The sequence below is a fragment of the Cavia porcellus genome, unplaced genomic scaffold (genome assembly GCF_034190915.1).
Source record: "Cavia porcellus strain 051 isolate PalLab524CR breed Dunkin Hartley unplaced genomic scaffold, mCavPor4.1 scaffold_5, whole genome shotgun sequence".
Taxonomy (NCBI): domain Eukaryota; kingdom Metazoa; phylum Chordata; class Mammalia; order Rodentia; family Caviidae; genus Cavia; species Cavia porcellus.
Window position 1 is genome coordinate 97,743,129 of NW_026947488.1, and position 24,023 is coordinate 97,767,151.

A 24,023-nucleotide genomic window follows, 5' to 3' on the forward strand; every position below is an offset into this window, starting at 1 on the left:
TTGATCACAGGCTGTGGGGGATTGTGGGGTACTGACATCAACAGTCTTTTTTTTTTTTTTTTTTGGCACTTGGAATCGAACTCAGGACCTTGCACTTGCTAGGCAGGCGCTTATGTCACTGAGCTGTATCCCTGGCCCAATCCCTAGGCTTTTAGCTTTTCTTTTAAATTTTGAGACAGCTTCTTGCTGTGTTACTTAGACTGGTCTGAAATTTGTGATTCTCCTGCCTCATTCCCCTAGTAGCTTGTTTATAGGTGTGTACCTTCATGCCTGGGGTATAGTTTCTGTTTTGTTGTTTAAGATAATGTATCCTTCCAGGGCATGCTGGTACACCCTGTAATCCCTGTAATTCCAGCCTTTGGGAGGCCCAGACAGAAGATTAAGAGTTCAAGGCCAGCCTGGACTCCTTTAGGAGACTGTCTTTAAAAAAAAAAAAAAAAAAAAAGTGCCTTTAAATCTTAAATCTTTTACCCTTGGGGACTGTGTTTTGGGCACGGAGGTAGGAAACATTCTGGAGTGCTTTCTCTAACAGCCCGGGGCCCTCCCCTGCCCCTGTACTGCAGAAATGGCCTCTTCCCTGTCCCCTCCCTGCAGAGCACACAGGGCCCTGGGGGCTTTCACCAGGTTCTTCCAGAAGCCCAGTGTGTCCCACAGCTTCCTCACCAGCCTGTCAAACCTCATCCTGCTTTTCTGAGGAGAGTTGAAACGGGATGGCCGTGTCTTCTGCCAGGTTTCATGGGAGAGTTCCAGTTTCATCTGAGTCACCAGATGGGCTCCAGGCACGCACCACGAGGGCATCTGGGAAGTCCCCTTTGCCTTTGTTTCTCCCGAAAGAATTCAAGTCTCCCTCCAGATTTTTTTTTTTTTTTTGACCAATATATTTTGTGTTCTGTTGTTGTTGTTTTTGAGGTCAGGTATCACTGTGTAGCTCATTCAGGCCTTGAACCTGCATGGCGATTCCCCCGCCTCAGCCTCCCAAGGCTTTCAGTGACTCTGGCTGTGAGTTGGTGTTAACTGTGTCCTTGGAGTCATCCTTCCAGTTTATACCAGCTTCAGGCAGGTGTTCTGCAGTCTGTGGCTGTGGGCACTCTCTCTTCCTAGCAGCCCTTTATTCCAGCCTTTTATCTTGACAATGATAGAGACAGTATGGACTCTTCAGATTCTTTGTAGTTCAGCAACACTAAAGCAGTAATAACATTAATCACATTTTAAATAAAAGAAAAACATTTTCCTTACTCTGAATAATTTGTCCAGTAATTTTTGCTCCCCTTTGTAAGTTTTAGCCCAGTTTCTGCTTGTTTAATTAAATCATTGTATCAGAGGTTAAATTATTGTATCAAATTCAGATGTTCACATTGTTAACTTTTCTATAAAAATTGTGCTTCCAGAGCCAGGGATTTAGCTTGGTGGCATGAACACCTGCCTGGCAAGTTTGAGGTGGTGAATTGGATCCCTAGTATCCAAAAAAAAAAAAAAAAAAAAAAAAAAAAAAAATTATGCTTCCAACTCAAGGACAGAGAGACCCATTGAAATTATTCATTTTATTTAATGGTCCAATGTCTTATAATTAAAAGATTTTGACAATATTTTCAGGACCAGGTTAGCCAGAGTGGGTGATTATTGCAGAAATTATTAGCTGCTTATTTATATTTTTTAATTTTAATGGTAATTTTTCTTGGTATTTTGAGAGTCTCACTGTGTAGTCTAGACTGGTGATTCTTCTGTCTCAGTGTCCCAACTGCTGGGATTATAGGCCTGAGCCACCATGCCTGACTTGTTACTGGAAATTTAAAAGGGAAAAAATGTAGGTGGTTTCCAATATACTGCTAATCTCCCCACCCCCCCAGATGTGTTTGGGCACAGAAAATAGTTCTCAGAGGCAGCAGCAAAAACTCGTGACAGAGGCTGGCCTGGGGCTGGCATAGAGCGTGTCTTAATCTGTGCCCAAATGGCCAGCATTCAGGGCCATGGTGGGGAGTGGAGTTAGTGAAAGCACCTTACCCTAGAGTGTGCACCCTGCATTCCTGTGGTTGGAGGGTGGGAAGAGGTACACTGTATCTTTAGAGTTAATTGGAAGAGTTTGGAAATACAGATTTTGGGGGGCTGACACCCTGAAAACTGTAAGAGCTGGGGTGGTGATGCATTCCTGCAAACCCAGCTCTGAAGCCTGAAGCAGGAGGAGAGCCATAAGTTTGAGGCTGGCCTGGGCTGCATAGTGACACCAAGGCCAGCCTGGACCACACAGTGAAATCTTGTCTCTCAAAAGACAAAAAACCCTGGCATTCTGATCCATTGGTTTCTGTTGTTTGTTTTGAGGTACAGGATTAAACATGGATGTGCTAGGCAAGCGCTTTACCTCTGACTATGCTTCCAGCTCCTTTTATTTTGAGATAGGGTCTTGCTTGACACATTGCCCAGCCAGGCCTTGATCTTGTGAACCTCTTGCCTCAGCTGTTGAGTAGCTGAGATTGCAGGTGTGTGCCTGCCGTGGCTGTCACAGCTGTTTGTCAGGCACTCTTTTTTGGGGTATTCTGTTATGTCCCAAGGGAGACACTATACAGAGTTGGTGTTACTTAATGAACGAAGCAGATCCTAGCACCCCCATTGCACAGATAAACAGGCTCACTTCACTGATACCACATGGTCAGCAGGGAAAACTCATTACTGTTTGTGTCAATCATTTTCCTGTCACTGAGACAAAATGTCTGGCACTGGACACTTAGAGGAGAGGTTGATCCTAGGCTCAGTCTGTGGCTACCCAGCTGCAAGACAGAATCGTGAGTGAAAGGGCCAGGTGGAGAGTGGCTGCTCTGTCGTGAAGAGCAGGGAGAGGGCAGAGACTTGGCCTTCAGCTTGCCCACCACGCCTCTGGACAGCGCGCTTAGCTGCGGATCTAGCTGTGGATGAATCCCACGATGAGCACAGCACCGAGAGCTGCTCACCTTTCACACACGCCCGTGGCTTTGGGGTGTCCAGATCTAAGGCATGAGAGCCTCTGCTCATCTCCCCTGCACTGCATGTGACTGTTCCGTACTTGTGTGCTTGTGCACGTGGCCAGTGGTCCTTGGTCTACCCATGGCAGGGGATGCGGCGGGGATGTGGCTGTCTGTGAATTGGGCCACGCCAGGCCAAGGTGGAAGGTGGAGAGGCCTGGTGAGTGTGACCTTCCCGGGAGCAGCGAGGGTGAGTCTAGGCCAGCCACCCCTAGTGCTGTCCCCACACCGAGGTCCCTGCATAGGACCTTTGGGAAGACCGTGACCTGGTAGTTGGGAGAAGCCCAGAAATAACTCGAGGAGGGGATGTGCCTGGTGAGAGCCACTCCTCCTCCAGGACCCTGCTTCTTTAGGGTGACACTGTTGTCCCCTATCCCTTGCCTCCTTGGCTGAAGTGCACACACTAAAGTGCACATGGACTGGCAGTCCATGCCATCCCTCTGTGCTCCCGTTCCAGTTCCTGTCATCCTGCTCTGTGTGCTGGAGCTGTAGGCAACATTGTGTTGCTTGGTCTTTGGTCACCTTGTTTCCTCCAAGGGGACAGGAGGGCACAGACGGAAAAGGGAATTTGTGCAAGGATGGTGGGCATCCTCATGTGCCTGGTTAGCACTCTGGGAGGTTGGTGGGGGAGGGTATAAAGTTTGAACCTAGCCTGCTAGTTAGTGACTTAAACTCTGGCTCAAGAAATGAACAGGGGACTGGGGACATAGGTACCGTGAGGGAGAGGCCCTGCATTCAGGCTGCAGTATAGCAGACTGAGGTCCCTTTGCCCAGCAGTTGTTCTTCAGTGGTATGTCTCTCCTGATAGCCCAGCTACTGGACACATCGCTGTGTTGGAAAGGCGAGAGCTAAGGCCCCAACAGCCTGAGGCCTCACCGTTGACTGTACCTCGTACACGGAGGCTGGGTCTCGGTAGCTACTGGGCAAGGTCCCGAGCCTCTCTGTCCTGCACTGTGGTGGGGCTGCTGACCCAAGGATGAAAGCAGTGCTGTGACTTTGGGGAGTCCTCCTCTCAGTTGTGGCTCCTGCAGGGGAAGCAGTGATAGCTGCACACTTCAGTGTATGGGGCCACTTTGGTTGTTTCCATGGGGGTGGGGTGCTTGGGATAAAAGTGGCCTGCACAGAGCCACCCAACTGGGCAGTGCTGAGCTGGGGCAGAGAGAGATGTGGAGTGGGGTGACTTCTGACTGTCCCCTACTTGCTGTGTGGTCTGTGTGAGAGCCCTGTGCCTTGCTCCTGTTGTCATCTTCATTCCTCATCTGCCAGGGCAAATGACTTGTGTAAGGGGCCACAGCCAGGAGGTGGCAGAGTGTGACACCACTCTCTGAACCAGCTCGCATCAGTCACTACCTAGTCCTGTCCTGTGCTGAGTTATTCGGTCTCCTGTTGCCTTCGCCAGACCCTACAAAGTTGTGCCTGGTACCTGGAGGACAGTGTCTCCATTTTCGCAGGCTGTGTGTGAAGTTGGTGGCAGCAGCACCGTGACTGAACTCAAGGGAGAATACCCAGGAAGTGGGATTTGCACAGGGGAACCAGTGCCATCACAGTGTTATGTGTGCTTGTGTGATTGCTTTTTATTATAATCTGGGCCTTTTTACAGTGCTCTCAGATGCAGCTAGGTGGGCTGTCTGACTTGCAGGGAAAACATTGAAATAAGAAGAAATGGTGATTCTAGGGGTTCGTTTTTTTTGTGTGTGCTGGGGATTGAACTCACGACCTTGAGTTTGCCAAGTAAGCACTTACACTACTGAGCTAAACCCCTAGTCCTTGAGGGTTCCTTTACAGGCACCAAATCAGCACACGATAGAGGTGAACTAGAAAAGATTAATTTCCTGAAACCTTTCAACTAATCTACATCCCTGGTAGGAAAAGGTAGTGGTTTTGGGAAGGGTAGAAACTGCAGGAGCGTGGGGAAGGTGACTGGAATCTCCTCAGGGACTGCTGAGGAGATGCCCCAGCCGGGCTCTTGCGCTGCAGGGCGGGCCAAAGGACCCAGCTGTGCTTGCTGTGCGTAGGTGCACACGTACCCCCAGCATGCTTTCTGTGCTGCCCACAGACCACTGCAAGGCAGGGTCACTCTGCTGTCTTTCTTCTGCCCTCTGACAGAGCGTTTGCGCTTCCAGACAATTTCAAACTTGGGATTTAACCAGCAGCCCATTAGCCCAGAGAAAAGCCTGCGGAGGCTGTGGAGGTAGTGGGTGTGGTTTTACACACCCATCACGGATCTAGAAGGCTGGGATGGGGAAGATTGCAAGTTCAAGCCCCATCTGGGCAGTGTAGCAACTTGGTGTGTGACCTGGTTTCCAAATAAAAAGTAAGGAGGAGCTGGAGATACAGCTCAGTGTAGAGACCCTATGCTCAATCTCCAGTACTGTCAAACATAAAACACAAAATGAAAAAGCTGCGGAAAAACTGAGGTTGCAGCCTCTTGGCTCCTACCACAGTGTTGTGACCTTGTGGTCATTGTTGCTGCGAGAAACATCTCAAAGCACTTGGAGTCACTGAGCGACAAGCAGAGTGAAAAACTTTATCACAGGTTATAATTACCAGCAGTGTGTTTCTTTGGCCTTCCCCGCTATTTATTCATGTGAAGACAGAAGAGACCTCAGTCTGTTCTTTAAAGCTTTGTCTTTCCAGGTGACAGTAGCACTTGTGGGACAGATCATAGCTCTGCCAGCCCCACTGTCAGGTGAGTGCCGGTGGCTGGCTGTACTCTGCCAGGCTGCCAGAAGACGTGGCAGGAAGGTGGCCCCCAGAGAAGGTAGACTCGGGTTGGTGGGTTGGTCATCGTGTGTTCATGCGGCTGGGCTCTTGAGCTGCTTTTTTTGAGCCAAGATAGGAGAATCTGGTAGTGAGTGATTGGCCCTGCAGTGTGCAGTGGATCAGCAGATAACCTGACTGAGGCCCCAGGCTGAAGAGCTTGATTGCTGTTCCCTTTTCCTTCCAGTCTGCCGCCCTCCAGCTTGGAGCAGAAGGTAATGAAAGCAGGATGGCCCCACTGGTCTCCTCACCTGGTGTGGGGCTCACTAGTGAGGACCTGGCCCTTGGTCCCGGAGGGCAGGAAAGGGGAGGAAGCCCAGCAGAGGGGAGAGTGGGGAGAACACCCCAGCTCACCCGCCTACTCAGGACTGAGCTTTCCTTTCTGAAGGCTGCCAGCCTGTGTCCTCCCTGCGCAGGCAACCAACAGATGGCCTTGTCTTTCAGTCCAGCTGCCGCCGTCCCCACCGCACTCTTGGGAACCGCAGTTGAAGAGCAGTAGCTCCGACCTCTGTTCTCTGGAGCCACACCTCCCGGTGGTGTGGATGCCTGGGGAAGTCGAAGTTGGCTCCCAGGACTTCTAGTGCCTGCTCTGCTCAGCCCACACCTCCAAACCCGGCTCTAGTGTTTATCCATCCTAAATGGACAACACATTTCAGTGCAAGGCGCATCCTTACTTCACTAAGACACAGTGGGGCCGGGCCTGGAGAGGTCACACACCTCACATACCCGCGTTCCCGCACCGCTCCGCACACTTCGCTTTGCACTGATCTGGGCACCAGCCTGGCACGGAGGAGGGCATCTAGTCGTGATGATTTTTATCTTTTCCCCTCTGGTCTGGAAAGTAGATGGGGAAATCATGTAAGAAGAGAGATGGCGTATTCCAGAAGGAATTATTACCAAAGCAGGTCTACTTGTTTGGCATGAAAGCTCTCAAAATGAACTTCAGAAATCACCTTTGGATTTTCTTTTTTAATTTGATGTCAAGTCCAGGGTCCAGTTTCAGGAAAGGGCTGAACTGTGAATATTTTAGACTTTGGTGGTGCGGTGCTTAGCCCTGCTGGGCCTTGCAGCAGCTCCAAACCAGACGCCAGGAGACAGGCAGGACCTCCTAGCATCCAGCTCCCATGGAGCAGGCACGGGCCAGAGGCCCCTGCGGTAGTTCTTGTTTTTGTTTTCTGCTAGCTCTTCACTGTGTGTTTTGAGATTGAAATTTAAGCTTGAACAATGGTAACGTGATTTGTAAAAAGTTTTCTTCTGTGGTAATCCTGTTTCTTTCAGCCAAGTTGGCTTACAAATATGAACTTTCCAGTCTGAGCAGGCCTGGAAGTGAAGGAACAGTTTGAGATGGGAATATTCTACCAAACGTGCATGTAAACTTACTCCTGGGCTGTGTTCTTTCCCGGTCTACAGTTGTGAATGCTGGCTCAGCAAACAGATGAGCCTCGGAGGGAGGTGGGATATTGGGGTGTTGGAACAGCGGAGATCACTTGAGTCAGGAAGCCAGGCCAGAGGCGCGGCAGACTGTGGACTGTGCTCTGTTCTTCCTGAAAGTGAGGAGGAAGCAGCCGTGTAGGTTCCCGATCCTCTGAGACCTCTGTGAACTGCTGTCATTGTGTACTTCCTGACAGGGTTGGTTGCAAGCTCACTAGTGGGAGGTGGGAGAGTGTGGGGTGTATGGTGATGGGTAGGGTTAGGGTGACAGTGAGGATATTTAGAAACATGTAATTGTTGCTCGTGCCATATAAAATACCAGCACATTTCCAGCTATATCTACTATAATGATCTCCCTGTTCGTCCTACTTGGATGTCTGGAATGGCATGGAATAGAAATTGCTTCTAGTTTTTGTTGCATTAAACTTTCTGTGGAAACAAGTATGGCATATGTAATTACCACAAGGAGAGCTGAACAGAAGATGTAAAGAAGAGGCAGGCGATTGTTCTAAAAACCACTTATGAGGATAACTTCTTTGTTTTTGCTGTATGCTTTGTGTAACACAGAGAGGTTTAGTTGTCTCCTCTGTGTTACGCCCTTTTATTTGCTGGCATCCTGAAGAAAAATCCTAGGAAATTTTCCTCTAGGGCTGTGTAGATGGATGTGGTGGCACATATCTCTAATCCCAGCACTCAGGAGGCTGACACAGGATCATCTCAGTGAGTTTGAGGCCACCCTGGGCTGCATGAGACCCTGTCTGCAGAACAAGGGCAGTGTGTGCAGCAGTCTGGTCAGCGAGGTTTGAAATCCACTGGCAGTTGTTTCCAATACCAGAGGCTGCGTGTTGCCTGGAGATGGTGGAGCCTTTGAGATAGACTCTGAGAAGGAAAGAAGCTTCACTAAGTAGAAAGAGGAGGAACCTTATACTTTTTTTTTGTTTGTTGAACAATTGAAAATGTATTGCTGGATTTCTGAGTGCTGGTGTGAAGGATAGGTGTTTCTTAGTGTTTTATTCTTTAGAGAAATAAATTGGATCTTGCCCGTATCCTTCTTACCCACCGCTCCTTCCTGTTCTGTTCTTATCAGCACCCCACATTGCTTTTCCTGTCATTTTCCGTGGGGAAAGCCTTTCCACTGCTGAGCCCTTGTCCTGCCTGGTGCTGTGTCGGGTCCCTTTCTGCATGTAATGCTGGGACTTGGCCCTGATCCATGCTTCTCTGCAGACTTCTCAGCATCATGTGGCAGGGGGGCTTACCTGGTGTTTACACTGTCAAGTGGAAAACACACGCACATGCAGTTTGCTTGATCTCTTATGGACTTGAGAGTTACTTGTTTTTTCTTAAAACAGAAAGAAAACTTTGCCCTAAATTTCTTGAGAGAAGAGCTGCCTTTTCTTTTTAAAATTCTCTTGGGGGATACTGTGGTTTCCCTTTGGGTTGTATAACCTTTTGCCTTTTAAATTCTGTTGGACGTTTCAGCAGTCTCGTGATACACAGGTCAGTTTGGGAAGAATTCGGTGTTCTCTGGCTTTCTCTGTGGTACTGGAGGACTTAGTTCCCCTGGACACAGTGTGAGCGACAGATGATAATTGGGCAGGTAAGTGAGTGCACAGGATGATTTGCTGCAGTGATGGGAGGAGACAAAGCCAGGGGAGCACCACCAACTGCCTGCTGGTACGCCAGCAGGGTAGCCTTGCCTTGGAGTTCTGGCTCCTGGCCGAGGAGCTGGTGCTGGCCTGAAATGTGAGGACAGCCATGCCCTCAGCTCTGGCCCAGAGCAGCATCTAGAGGGGTCAGTGATGCAGAGCCCAGCCTGCTGCAGGCCCAGAAAGGAGGCCACACCTGGGGTCAGCTGGTAGGGAATCAGGCAGGCTTGCATTTTGAGTGCTGTGCTCTGTGAAGCCCAGGGAAGGCATGCAGTAGTGGAAGAGGCCACTTATTCAGGCTGCATTTAGAAACACTTCTCTGCATTGTTTGTTTTCTTGTATGTTTTCCCTGTGGCGTCCCAGGTAGACCTTGTGGGATAGTTCATTTCCACCTGTCTTTTTGGGGTGGACTCCCATGATGTAGTCCAGGCTGGCCTGAACTATGGTGATCCTCCTGCCTGTCTTTGTGGAACTTCGTTGTTAAAGTGTTTGCCTTCTCAGAAGTAACTTTTAAATATTTTGAATCTGTTGATTTTAAATTAAGCATGTGTTTTGCTGTATTTCCCCTTTCCCTCCTCTTGTGCAGTCCAGTGTTTTAGGACTAAGCAGGTTAAGCAGAAAAGGAGAATTGTCACTGTTTCTGTAAACACACGACACTAGCTGGGCTTTTCTCCTGGCTGTTTTGGGAAGGGATGATGTCAACTTTCTTCACAACCTGAATCATTTGAGGCAAACAGCACGGTCAAATTGAGTGTAGGCATCGGACAATGAATCACATTTTTTCCTCAAATAATAAATAGGATGACAGGATTCCACAGAGTCTGGGTCAGCTGAGTAATGCTTGAATAAAATCATTGCAGACAAGGTAGGTGTTAGTGAAGAGGACTCTTCCGTGCTCTAGTAAGGGAAATCAGGGGAACACAGATCCTCTGTTTGGGTGTCCATAAGCACAGACAGCATATGTAGCTCAGCAGTAAAGGGCTGTGGTACTTAGCGGGACCTTGGGAGACAGCTCAGCACTGATTCTGCAGGAGCCAGGGAGCTGGAGATCCAGAGTGGTGCCTCTCTGGGGCTGCCAGCTCCTTGCTGGATGGGGCATTGCTGCTGCCGGGCCCAAGGAGGTGGCAGGAGGGGAACAGCAAGCTCAGACTCGTGATTTTTAAGAAGATCAAGTGCAGCTGTTTAAGAGGAACTGGTTGAGAATAGTCCAAGGGAAAAGTAAGGAAGTCTACAGAACAGTTAATTTCTAATGCTCAAGAAATGCAGTTCCCGATAGGTTACACATTTTATTAGTGCAGCTAGGGAGAGGTATTAAGTAACAAAAAATAACTTCAGCTTGCCTGCCTGCAGTCTTCTTGGTTTGGGCCGGCAGGGTTGGCTCTTGCCAGACTCGGTCCTTCGCAGCTGGGGATATGGTCCTTCTTGGTCAGCTGAGTGCTGTGATGACGAGTCGAGCATGCTGGCCGATCCTGGTACAGACTGAAGAGCCAGCAGCTCCCCGGAGCCTTAGGGCTGCCAGCCACCAAACAAGCAGTGCCAACAGGCGTGCAGTCAGGGGGCTTTAACCAAGGACCTTTATAACTGAGGGGAGATGGAACACCTATCAGGTTGCAGACTTATCTGGGAGCCTGCTGTCTGGGGGCGTGTCGGTTCCTGGCTCACTTGACTGCAGGGAAGAACTCTTTGTATTTCAGGAGCTCTTTTCAGCAACTAAGCTTTCTGAAACTTGTCAGTAGCTTTGATCTCCTCACATTTCATGTCATCTTAAAAACACTTTATTACCCTGAGCTATAGATTGCCAGACCTGTGAGGTCAGCCGTGATATCTTGAGCTGGATGTCACGGTACTTACTTTGCATCCAGCACTCAAGGTTGAGGCAGGAGGATTGTTGGGAGTTCATGGCCATCCTGGGTTACAGAGTGAGCTCAAGGGCAGCCTGACCCTACAAATAGTGAGACTGTGTCTCAAAAAAAAAAAGAAATTATTTCTTGTTGCTGGTGTGGTTTGTGTGATTGCTCTTTTCTTTTCTCCCCTCCCCTCTCCTCTCCTCCCCTCCTCTCCCCTCTCCTCCCCTCCTCTCCCCTCCCTTCCCCTCCTCTCCCCTCCCTCCCCCTCCCCTCCCCTCCCCTCCCCTCCCTCTTTCTGCAGGCTGGCCTTGAACTATCTCATGTAGCCAGGCTGGCCTCACATTCACAGTAACCCTCCTGCCTCAGCCTCCTGAGTGCAGTAGTTCTATTTTTGTGGCAACCTGGTTCAACTGGTACTGTTTTACTTGTAAGTATGTTGGGATGGTAGGAGGCCTGGTGTACAGATAGCACCAGGAGAAAGAACTTCCACATGCATCTCCGGTACATCTGCCCACAGCTTCCTGTACCTTCTGAGTTCAGCGGGAGAGGACAGCTCTTGGCCTCGTCTATCTGTAGTCATTTGTATCATCTCTGAAGAAAAGCAGTGAGTTGCACTGAGGACCCCTGTTCGAAGCTCAGTGCTGGTTTCTAAACTTCGGGCTATATTTCCAAATACAATTTGTGTGGGTCTTTATTTTTCAGTACTGTACTGAACCCAGAGCTTCCCACACATTAGGCAAGCGCTCTACCATGGAGTAAGTACATCTGCAGCTTATTGTATTTTGTCTTATTTAGCTTATTTTGAGACAGGATCTCACTGTATGCAGTTCAGGTTGGCCTTGACCCCACTGTGGAGCCTAGGCTGGCCTTGCACTCAGAGTGGTGGTCCTGCCCCAGCCTGTCAAGGCCTGGGATTACAGGTGTGTACTGACACAGCTGGCTTTTTATTTTGAGACAAGGTCTCACTAATTAGCCTAGGCCATTCTCAACTTTGCAATCCCCCTGCCTCAGCCTCACAGAGTTGCAGGCATGCACCACCATGCCCAGCTCACCAGATCCTGGAGTTTTGTAATGTATCTATTTAGACCTTCAGTGTACATTAACATGCTTGCAGAAGGACCTGGTGGGGTCATTTAGCCAAGTAAATTAATGTGATGTCACTTTAGAATTGATGAGACTTACTTTTTATCCAGGTTTGTCCAGGTAGCTTCTGTCTTGGTTTTAAGTTCCACAGTGTGCATCTAAGATCTGCAGCATACTTTGTAGCTTTGGGTCCTAGAGGGTTTGTGCTGGGAAAGAATGGACGTTTCCCTGTCTCGTGGTCACCTTCTTTCAGAGGAGGAGGGAGGAGTGGAGCAGAGGTCATACGGGTAGGGTTTTCAAGGTTGATTTAATTTTGACAGTTGGGGTCACTCGGGAGCCCAGGAAGCCGACATAGCATGAGGGAGAATGCAGCCCTGTGAGCTGACTGCACTGTGTGGTCACTGCGTTTGGCTGCCGCTGTTACGTAAAATCAGATCATAAAGCCGGGTTGTGGTAAAGTCCCTGCTTTCCCTCTGCTGTTGATTGTGTGCTGGAGGCGAGGCAGTAGGAGGAATGCAGGCTTGGAGGAGACCGCTGCACAGGTCTTACTGTGAGAAGGCCTGCTACACATTCTTCCACACGCTTGATGCCGGAGGGAAAAGTTCCCCCTTGCGGAGGAAAGTTTATCTTGCCTGCAAACCTGGAAGCACTTTGATTTCTTAGGTTTAATCACATTTGGAGAGACACGGTCTAATGGCAAACTAAGACAGCACTTGAAGGACACGGGCAATTTTCCGTGAAGCTGGCATCTCCAACGGGGTAGGGAGTGGGAACATGGAAGGAGAGCCTGAGAGGTGGGCTTGGGTTAAATGGAGGGGTTTCCAGGGTGGCAGTCAGAATGCAGGCCCGTCCTTGGCCCTGTCTTCGCTGCTTGCCTGTACTAGGGTCCTGTGAGCCACCGGCTCTGTGTGGTGCCTTTTCCTTTCCGCCGTCAGATCAGGACAGCATAGCGTTTCTCAGGTGTCTGCAAGACCCAGGCTTCCCAGACTTTGCATACACTGTGGATCTCAGGGTTTCCTTCTAACTGTGTGTCCCTTCCATGCCTATGGAGATAAGTACCTTGGAGAGATTACCTTGAGTTCTCCAAAGGGGAGTTAGAGTTTCACTCGTGAATTCTGGGGAGACTGGGTGGCTTCTCTGAGGAAGGCCCATGTGAAGTGTTATCAGGGTGATGAGCGGGCTGTCAGCTGTGACAGCCAGCTCCAGGCTGGAGTTGCCATGGGAACCAAGCAGCACTCAGAGCCCTGGTGACTAACCCATTTAGCAGTAGGGCCCATGGACTCTGGCCTGGGGAAGGTGTCTCAGCCAAGCCACATCTGGCAAAGTGCTGCCACAGCTGCAGTCCAGCTGGGGCCATTCTGATTGTCTTTCCTCACCCCTACCCTGGGATGGAGGAGAGAGGAAGAGGAGCCACTCACACTGACCCTTGTGGAGCTGTGCCAGGCTGGAAGAGGCAGGATAGTGCCTGGCCCAGCACAGCACAGCTAACTGAGCAGCTGTACCACCTGGGCAGGTGGCTGTGGGTCCTCCCCAAGTGAGGGCATCCTGACCTGTTTCAGGTCTTCACACCTCCCTTTCTTAGGCCTCTGTGTGCATTCCTTCCAGTGTGTCGGTGACCAGGCCATCCAGCCAGCCTGTGCCTTCGGTCTGCAGGTGACCTGCCCTGCTCTGCCCAGGCCTTGGAGACTGGGCCTGTGATTTCCTCCAGGGTCCTTTTCATCGTTCCTTAATCTAACAGGAATGTGTAGTGGAGGGTGTGGTTTGCTGAGTTCTTGTAGAGTCTTTGGGCTGCATCATGGTGACCCCAGAAGACTGCAGGTGGGGGTGTTGATCTGAAGCCCAGACATGGCCACCAAGAGTTGTTTCCTGTCTTAGGGTACCTCAGAACACTTCTAGTAGAACGTCTGGCATCTACAGGAAGCTCAGGCTGTGCACCTCTGGCTTAGTTGCTTTTCTCTCATTGCGGAGACAAAATATCTCATGCCCAATGTTAAAGGGGGCTAGGTTTATTATCATTTAGCTCACAGTTTATAGAGGTTGCACCTCATACCTGGCTGGCTCCAAAGCAGGGTGGCATAGCAGAGAGGTGTTGGAGAGGAGAAAGGGTTCATGGTGGGCAGATGGCTGCAAAGTAAGCACAGGACAAGATATGCCTCTTCCTGTCCCTTCTGTTGTATCCAACGTGCTGGGGTTAGTGCTGTGCCAAACCAATCAGTGGACTGAACAGCAGCCACACACCCTCGATCCTAGCACCCTTCATGCTAGCTCTGTACCGTGAGTCAGTCTCACACTCTACTGAGCTGCTGAGGCACTGGGGGACACTCAGACAGTGCCGAAGCAGCCTTCCACAGGCACCCTGCGATTGGAGGCGGCAGCTTCCCACCCCACCAGGTATTTTCACGGTTTCCCTCCTCAGGGACTGAGCAGAGGCCTGGCATCATGGGTCCAGGCTCAGCCATGGGGGTAGGGGTGGAGGCGGGCATGGGCCCGCGTTAATGGCCTGTCATGGTCACTTTGGTGCAGATTTATTTCCAGCCTTTCTGTGAAGGAAATCCATGTAAAGAGGCTCTCAACACGACAGAGAAAGAGAGAGAGAGAGAGAGAGGTGGCTTCTGAGCCCAGAGGTTATTATGGGGCCAGTGTGCTCAATTCTATAAATTGAAACAAAATTTTAAAAAGCTCTACAGTAAGAACTGTGGCCCAGCGTTTGTGGACTGAGGAGCCCTGTGTGCTGCTGGCCACCCTCCACTCCGAGCATTGTCTGAGGGTCTCAGTCCAGTGAGGCCTGTGAGGGCCGGAGCCCAGCACAGCCAGCGAGCACTGCTCTGCTGTCCCCCCGGCCCTGAGCCTGTGGGTGCGAGTGGCTGTGAGCAAGCCCTCCCCTGCCCCTGCTCCGGGCCAGCAGACTTGCGCTGAGCTTCGCTGCCCCGCTCACCCCGGGGTCAGCCAGTACTGGCACTGTTTTTCCTTGGAGGGCAGGATCTGCCTTTCTGGGTCTGTGGGACGCACATGGAGGGACACATGAGGGGCTGCTGCTCTCCCCAGTGCTGGGCCCCCCGAGAGTACCTTCCTCTCAGCCCAAGCCCAGAGCTTGCTCCCCTGCGCATCCAGGCCTGCCTCATGCCTGTGGCTGGAGCTCTGTGGGCTCTGAGTCCTGTTAGTGACTGCAGCACTCCATGAGGCCCAAGCACTGTTCCCGCACGTGGAGTGCTTCACAGGACCTTGGTCCTCGTGGTCCCAGGAGCACCTCCACCAGGCTCTGCCTGGGTGTGGTGATTGGGTGTGCGAGGGTGAAAAGGGCCTTTTCTCCACGCAGTGAGGAACAATCCGCGTCCTTACAAGTAAGCTGTCATTCAGAGGCAGTTGCAGAGCTTGGGCGTCATGGGGGGCATTGGCCGTTTCTCAGAGCCCTGGGCGCCGGCACCCCGGAGTGAAACAGTGACAGCCCTGGAGGCTGAACAGAGGTCCAGTCATGGTGTAAACGGTGTGCGTGTGTGTTTCATTTACATTTCCCCAATTTCTAAATGAAACCAAGAAAAAGAAGATACTCTGGAAAAGTCTTGTCTGGGAACTTCTGTTAAACTGTCCCTGAGCCGGTGGTGGTGCACCCGTGGCTCTCGTGCGAGGTGGGCTATTTGTACCATTCCCTGCTGCCACCTTCAGCCGGTGCAGACTGGCACCGGACGTTTCCTTGGCACAGCTGGCCGGAGCCTGCTGGCTCCAAGGAGGCGAGCAGAGCCAGGCCTCGCAGGCTTCCCATGTGCTCCTGGCACACAGGAGGGTCTCCCTCTCCTGGGCCCTGCATGACAGGGCAGGTCCCTCAAAGGCTGGGCGTCACTGGCTTTCCCTGGCAGCCACCTTCACACTCATTGTGCCACTTGAAGGATGAGGATGAGGTAAAGAAGAAGAAATCAAAGTTCCTCTGAACGTTAGTAAAGTATTACGTCTTCTGATAGAATATTGGTGTGAGCTTTTAGTATTTTTAAACAAATCAAGCAAGCTGGGCATGGTGGCACTTGGAAGGGTGAGGCAGGAGGATCACTGCAAGTTTGAAACCAATCTGAGCTACAAAGTGAGGTAAAGTCCAGCCTGAACTGCGCAGGGAGACCCTATCTCAAAAAGACAAAAATAAAAACCCAAATTGAGTTAGCAATTAATTAACAAGAATCCTTACAGAGTAGAATTTTTTATGTGGGAGGCCTGGATTCTAGAGTTGCATAGTACTAAGCCACTGTTAGGACTCTTCCTGTGTGGTGTTTGTTGGTCCTTGTTGTGAGACAAGACCTTGCCGTGTAGCCCAGCCTGGCCTTGAACCTGCTGTGCAGCCTAAACTATCTGAAAGTCTCCCTACCTCAGCCTACGGTTAGGGATTTTTTTTTTTTCCCTTTTTATCGGTACTGGGGATTGAACTCACGACCACCTGCTTGCAAGGCAGGCGCTTATGCCGCTGAACTAAATCTCCAGCCCCCGGTTAGGGATTTTTGAACAAATGACTTAATTGCCCCCACTGTGTTATTCCCCTATTGGTTTTTATTATTTGAGAATAAAAATCCACGAGCATGGGAGAGCCTAAGGGAGAGCATGGGAGAGCTGAGGGAGGCTGATACAGGGCTGAGCTGGTCTGTTTAGAAACGTTTCAGTAATTTGCAGTCAGCGTGACTTTGTGTAAGGAAGTGGAGCATGGAATTGATGGAAGAATGCGTTGGTTGAACCCACTTTCCACACCCTGTGAGTCCTGCCTGCAGGAGATGCTTGCTCTTTGGTTTCCTTTTCAGGGACAGAGGCAAGGATTATTCAGAAGTGTCCAGAGTCCTGTTTTAGAACAGGGACCACAGACAGTGGCTGCCGGGAGCAGGGGACACTGTAGGGCCCATGGCTGTGGCTGCAGCGCTGGGGTGGAGAAAGAGCTCCCTGGCTGGGAGGCAGTGGAGCAGTTGCCCTTGGCCAGCCCTCCGCCTGTCCGGCTCCTGCCAGGTGTGCTCGCCTGAGCTCAGGTCAAGCTCAGGTCAACCTCGTGGGAGCTGCAGGCTACGCCCCTCCCTGCTTGCAGATTGCCCAGAAGTGACTAAAAACAAGCTTAAAGGAGAAGCGTCATTTCTTCATGGCTTCTGTGATTGCGTGCTAATAATGGCTTATGGCTTTTTGAATCAATAAGAGGAATAAGCAAAATCACTGGGTGACTGAAAAGAATTCCTGAGTGGTCATTACATACCTTGTGCTCCTGCCAACAGGAAGCTGAGGCCACCCATTAGCAGCACCCAGCACACAGACTCCGTTAGAGAGGACTCTAGCGAGGCTCTGGTCCAGTTCTGCTGTTATAGTATGTTCCCTAACAGAGCATGGTCACACATATGACTGTAATCCCAGCACTTGGGAGGCTGAGGCAGGAGAGTCTCAGTGAGTTCAAGGCCAGCCTGAACTGAACAGAGACACCTTTTCTCAAACCAAAAAGAAAAAAAATACGTTCACTAATATAAATGGCTATTTCTGTGGTTACAATTCTGACGTCTGATGTCTGAGAGGTGCTCTACGCAGATGGTCTTTGATAGAATCCTATCTAAAACTCCACCAGTACCCCTCACACAGCCTACCATTAAGCTGAAAGGCTGTGGAAGAAAAGTCATCTTAAAGATGGTTGTAATTCTTTTAATTTTTTTTTGGTGGGGGTAGACAGAACCTCACTTTGAAATTTAGACTGTCCTTGAACTTACTATATAACCTAGGCTGGCGTTGAACTCACTGAGACTCTCCTGCCTCAGCCTCCCAAGTGCTGGGATTACAGGCATGCATCCCCATGCCTGGCTAAGATGGCTGCATGTGTCTTTCAAAGGCAAATCTACGGTAAGAGTTACTACAACAACTAAGTTTATAAAATATATATTACAGGCATTGTGACTTTTTATTTTAAGGTATACAGAAAAAAAAACCAAAATTATCCAGACACAGCAGAGTACAGTGCCAGGAGAGAGCCCAGTGTGGAAGTGTCTGTGCTGATGGCATTCATACACTGGGGCACAGGGGAAGAGGAGGAGGAGGAAGAGGAGGAAGGTGGTCAGCTGGGTGTGAGGCTTGCACTTGGGCTTGGCTTGGAGGAAGCACTCAGATGGGTGGTGTTGGCTCCAGAGAGCTCTGATGATGGAGTATCCAGAGCTGTGGAGGCGGCAGACGTTTGTGTGACTGGCGTGAAGGCAGGGTTCAGTCCAGTGCAGGAGCGAGAGCAGCCTGAGTGAGCAGGACAGAGGCTTTCGTGGGGCTCCTCTGCCGGGTCAGCTGCATCGGGAGCATGGCTTAGCACTGGCCATGGGTCTGGGTCAGGGCTGGAGGTGCTGTGTCCCTTGCATGAGACCGGCCTGCACGGGCCTTGCAGGGCTATGGGGAGCAGATGTGTGCTGGGTTGGAGGATCTCACTGCCGCATCCACACTCGCTCACTAAGAGGTGTCTGGCGATGTTACAGAGGTGCCGTGCAGGAGGCAGCTTTTCATGGAAAGTCCTGGGGAGCCAGGAGAGGGACAGGGTGAGGGGAGCCGGGAGGGCTCCAGGCTCCCATTAGAGAGCGCCAGGCAGGGCCAGCAGGGACCAGGCCCAGCCTGGGACCGGCAGACATGGCAGTGTGTCTGCGTCACAGTGAAGGAACATCTTCCTGTTGATTCCAGCAGCACCTGTGATGGCAGCGCTGGTGTCCTTCCCACTCTCAGCCCCTGTGAGGGCCTGCAGGGTGCCCACGGGAGCCAGCCCAGCCTGTGTCTCCTCCAAACACATCTCCGTGGCTTTGATGCCATGTTGTCCAGCTCACGGCTGAGGGACGCTTTTCACTGTGTACGTAGGGCAGTTGGCTTGTCAGATACCTCAGCAGGCAGAGCTGCCATCTATCATTGGGTCTTCTCATCCTTGACATTTGAAATGCAAAATGAAAACCATCTTTCTGGTTTATATGCCAAGGCATTCTCAGTAGAGTAGGCTGGGAATGAAGTAAGTGCTGTTTTGGGTGCCTGGTAATCTTTTAATTATGAAATAAGCCTTTTGATACTAATCTTCCAAAATGTGTGATAGTGATCCAGGAAAACAGCCTCCCTAAAGTTCACATCCTGCCATCTTGTACAGGTGAAACCTTCCTTTTGTCTCAGCTCCATGCGGCCTGTAAAAGACAGTTAATTCATCTTGGGTTCAGTCCTAACCTTGTACGGGGCGGAACTGAAGCCCAGAGTGCAGGCCCAGGGCTCCAGGCTGGAAGTTCACAGCCAGGTGACCGAAACCTGGATCTGGTGTGGTCGGGAGCTTGGTCTGTCTGCCGTGTGTGTGTGTGTGTGTGTGTGTGTGTGTGTGTGTGTGTGTGTGTGCGCGCGCGCGCGTGCGCGTGCACGCGGGCACCTGTGTGGGCCTTCAGATGAGGCCCAGGGCCTTGCAGGTGTTAGGCAGTCCTTCCTCCAGGGAGCGATATGCCCAGCTGGGATTACAGGGTTTCGAGTGACATCCCTGCCACTGCTTCTTCCAAAGGTCTTTACCTCTCACTGCACGTGTGCACGCACTCAGCAAACTGGGGCAGTGGTAAATGGTGGTGTTTTGTTTTGTTTTGTGGCATCTGAAACAGCCTGTATAATGAAGACAGAAACCTGCTCCGCGTTAGAGAGAAGGAAAGACGCAACCAGGAGGCCCAGCAGGAGCACTCGGAGTTTCCTGAGGAGATGCCCCTCTTCGGAGAGCCCTACAAGGTGCGCACTGTGCAGTCTCCCTTGGTAGCCAGCTCTGAGGGTGCGAGGAGTACAGGTGGGCGCCCCAGCTGTGGAAAGAACTCACTCTTGGGAGTGCTGCTGAAAGAAATCGGAAAGGAAAGGTCTTTGCATATCAGTAGGGTTACTAACTTGGTGGTTCTTTGTGTCATCAGTCTGTAGTTAGTAAGGGGTCTGTGATAGGCTTCTCAGCAGGGAAGTGAGAAGTGCTGCTGGGCTCTGTAGGTTACTTGTGAAACCCAGCCTCTCCTTCTCAGTGGCATTGCATAACAGCTCGCTAAGTGGTTCTCCTTCTTAGCTGTTTCCTGTTTAGTGCCTGACTCTGTTGCCTGTTTGGTTTTCCAGACAGCAAAAGGCGACGAGCTGTCCAGCCGCTTACAGAGCATGCTGGGGAACTATGAAGATATGAAGGAGCTCCTGAGCATCGCGTCTGGCTCTCAATGCCCAGGCGCTTCGGACCATCGGCTGGGGAAGCCAAGATACCCTCTGCTTCCCGAGCGGGGGAGCAGCGTCCTACCCAGCCCCTTCCAGGCGGGAGTCCACCACCAGCCCCTGCACACTGCAGGCCCCAGGTCCCTGCCCGTGGGCAGTGACAGCCACAACCCAAAGATGGTGCCTCCACGAACAGACCCCCCGCCAGGCTCCCGTGCCAAGGGCTGCGGCCCACCAGACTTACAGCCCCTGACTCAGGACCGTCTTGGGCAGGAGGGCTCTGGCTCTAGCTCTGGCCAGCACAAAAAGGGGGACCACAGGGCGGACAGAGACCCCTGTGTACGTGGGACGGGTGCCGCGCCAGCCAGCGAGCTGTCTCCCTTCCTCTCATCTCTGCCCTCCCCGCTGCCGCCCTTGTCACCCATGCGTTCCTCCCAGATGGCTACTGCCAGGGCACAGGGAGGCAGCAAGGCCCAAAGTGGCAGCAGCAGTGGGAAAGGCTGCTGCCCAGTCAGGTCTCCCAGGGACCCACTGGTGAAGGCTCGCGACAAAGAGGCCGTCCTGGACAGCGTGGCACCAGTGGCTGGACTTGGGGTTGATCCCCCGCCGCCACCCCAGACATTTCCACCTCCCCCACTGCCCTCCAAAAGTGGGGCCCTGCAGCAGAAGCCCACGGCCTACGTGCGGCCCATGGACGGGCTGGATCAGGCCCCCAGCGAGTCTCCGGAGCTGAAGCCACAGAGCTTTGAAAGGGGCGACTCGAAGGTGCCCCCTGAGACCCGGCTTGCTAAGCTAAAGATGCCTCCCCTCCCTGCAGAGGTGAGTGGACTCTCACGGGGCAGCCCCAGTGTCAAGGGGGTGGAAGCTGCGGTCCCTGGAGTGGGGCAGGAGGTAAGTCTGGCTGTAGGGTGGGGTGTTCTTTTGGGTTTAGGAACTTTTGGGGTAGGTTGTTTTTTTTTATTTGTTTGGTTTTTGAAGGGGAGTTGTTTTTTGAGGCAGGGTCTCACTGTATAGTTCAGGCTGCCCTTGAACTCATGAAGAACCTCCTGCCTCAGTCTCCCTAGTGCTGGAATTACTGGCATGCACCACCATGCCGCTTTGGGAATTTGTTAACCCATAATAAACTCAGGCATTATGGGTTAACAAGTGGATTACTGATATTAGAAGTTGAAATGCAATTTGTAGAAAGGTTTAAAATTTTTTTATCAATCCATATTTAACACTTAGTAAAACATAGAGTACAGTTTGTGTGTATACCTTTTGACCATAACCAAATCAAGATAGAGAACATTTCCTAGAGCCACAAAGTTCCAGGAAGAGTTTGGCTTTTTTGTTTATTGGAAGGAACATGGGCTTCTTTATCAATGTGAAAAAAAGCAGTTTTGGTTAATACTTCCTTAGCTTCAGTGAGTCCTAAGCCATAAAAGGTAAAATTAAGATGTCAAAAGGTTGAAGAGAAAGCTTTTGTTTTTTGAAGCATTGTTCCTCATGAATTGTAAAGAACTTTGAAACTAAAGTTCTGTTCTAATATCTTTTTATTTACTACTTAAAAAAGAGTGGGTGTGTGGTGACATCTTGTTTGAGAGTGAGTCACAAGTACTATACAGAATGTTACTCAACTGTGGAGTTGTTTTTTTTAAACTGTGGGGTTTAACAGTAATAAAATACTGTATTTTTTAAACCAAGAAAGGATTCCTTTTCTGTTCTTAGGGGCAGTGTTGTGTTTGAAAGAAGAGAGGCAGAACTCACATTCTAGCAGTGTAATTTTAAAGTGGTCTCAGTTATTCTAAAATTGAGATTAGCAGTGCAAAATGAAATGTTTGAATTTAACTTAATTTAGTTTTTTGATTTTTGAGACAGGCTCACTGTGTAGCCCAGTCTGGTCTTAAACTCACAGCAGTCCTCCTGCCTCAGCCTGCTGAGTGTTGAGATTACAGGTGGATGCTACCAGGCTACCTAAAGTGAACTTTTCGTGTGTCTCTTCATATGAAGTCTGTGGTCTGGTTTGCACAGCCATTGCTCCAGCGTCTGCGTCACCTGGGTTTTACTGAACAGCAGAAGGGAGACCACCTGAAGGTAGAAGAGGTTTCGGAATCTTAGCTGGAAAAAGACCCCGTGTTCAGCAGGGAGCATCCCCCTCCCCTCAGTGTTTCAGTTTGCACCTGGGGGAGGGCTGTGAGCTTCGAGGGTCCCTGAGTGGCCTCACAGTGTGATGGGGCTGACCGTGATGGCAGAGCCAGGCACCCACCCCCGCCTGGTGGGTGACAACGAATGTGGGCCTGAGGGCAGGCGGCTGGCTGGCGTGCCTGGGCTTGGTGCTGGCACAGCGCTCTGCCAAAAAGGGGACTGGAGGGGCTGGGGATGTAGCTCAGCGGCATAAGCGCCTGCCTTGGAAGCAGGCAGTCGTGAGTTCGATCCCCGGTACCGATAAAAAGGAAAAAGACAAAAAAAAAAAAAAAAAAAAAGGGACTGGAAAGACACGGGTGTAACAGCCCACACTGAATTAGAGCATTGCTTTTAAAGGGAGGCACACAGCCCTTTCAACTGTACGTAAAAGGTCTACGAGGAGCACCCTGAATTTTGCCTGAAAGTGGCTTTGTACTTTGAATCCATGTGCCGTGGTGGCACTGGCTCCAGAGGTGGTGGGACCTGCATTTGTCACTGTCCTTGATTTTGCAGTACTTGGGGTCAAACCCTGGCCTGGTGCCAGCCAAGCGCCCTACCCGGAGCAGCACGTGGGCTCCAGCGTGTGCATTTTGGGCTGCAGAGTTGCAGTTTGCCTTCTGGGCTAACCTGAGGTAGAGCCTTGGCTGCGTAGAGTTAGTCTCTCAGTGCCACAGCTTTTCTCTTACGCTTATTACTTCTTTCCCACTGGGGTTAACCCCATGGTTTACCAGCCCCTCTGAAAGGTCTTGGCTGTATAGCTGAAGTCAGGGTAGACAAGGTCCATCTCAGACCTTGTGTTTTGATGAGGGGGTTGATAATTGATCTATAAACCAGTCATGGCTTTGGCGAGAGTGCTGCAGGAAGTAAGCAGAAAGGTGATGAATGGAGAAGCAGAGCAGCCACTTCCAGGGTGGCAGCTTGGTCTTCTCTGGGGTCACCCTCCCGGGGATGTGCACAAACAAGGCCCTCGAGTCAGCTGTGCAGGTAGAGGAGGCCTTCACTTCAGGCCGGGAAACGGAGTGCAAAGGCTGGGCCTGCAGAGGTGGGAACGGAGGAAGTGTGGCTGGACTGGAGCGGAGGGCGGGTGAGGTGAGAGCAGGCGGCAGGGGAGGCCACCAGGGCTCGCAGGTGGACCCAGGTGCAATGGAGGATCTGAGCATGGAAGCGACCTGTCTGTGATCTTTTTGGAAAGTGATCCCTGGCTCTTGGGTGGAGAATGGGTTGGCAGGGCAAGCCCAGAGTTAGGGAGACCAGCTAGGAGTGTGAGACAGGTGCCAGGGCACGGACAGGGCTTTGTGATTGATCAGGGGTGCTGTAGCTGGAGGGTGGCCCAGCGAGGCATCAGGAAGGCTGGCAGCTTGTATTTGAAAGGTAGCATTGGTACCGTGATGCCAGCTGCCAAGATAGAGACCAGCTCGGAAACACCCCAGCTGCTGAGGTAGAGACCAGCTAGGAAAACAGAGCTCTGATGAAGGAAGTTTAGAAGCTGCTGCAGCCGGGTAGTGACGACACTGGCAGTTGCAGACTGGAAACAATACATCTGGGGTTTGTTTTTATATTGTAGGTGTTACAGTGGCACCAGCAGGACCTCACGGTGGGCAGGGGCACTTGCCTCCTGGTACTGTGGTGGTGCCTGGCTGGGCGGTTATTTTGTGGTGGCTCCAGTCGAGCTGTCCACTTACAGTGGCTGCCTACCAGTACTGCATGAACCCCAGTGGGAACCATGTGACAGGGACTCACTTGGTGTCTGTGTGTGCAACACGTTCTCTGCTAGCTCCGGGTTCAACTCTCTTGTTAGTGGAAGCCTCAGGAGGAGGGACTTCCTGTTAAGAAGTGATCTGGTGCTCCCGCCAGAAGCTCTGTTTGGGGACATGGAGACAGTAGTGTCCTGCAATGCCTACTTAGAGTCAGGCCTCTCACCATCGCTGTCCCAGTGT

General features: G+C 51.2%; 1 protein-coding gene across 3 annotated transcripts in view; it reads left to right on the forward strand.

Moving 5' to 3' along the window:
* The window catches only part of Aff1 (ALF transcription elongation factor 1), a 143,232-nt gene that overhangs the window by 50,326 nt on the left and 68,883 nt on the right, over positions 1 to 24,023 (forward strand). For 2 of the 3 annotated variants that reach the window (XM_013151914.3, XM_013151915.3), the window contains exons 4-5: positions 19,350 to 19,470; positions 19,834 to 20,739. In XM_013151914.3, coding sequence (XP_013007368.1) covers positions 19,350 to 19,470; positions 19,834 to 20,739 — 1,027 coding nt within the window. Of the gene's footprint in view, positions 1 to 19,349; positions 19,471 to 19,833; positions 20,740 to 20,790; positions 20,812 to 24,023 lie in introns of those variants that run through there. The other variant, XM_063249397.1, reaches the window with a different exon arrangement.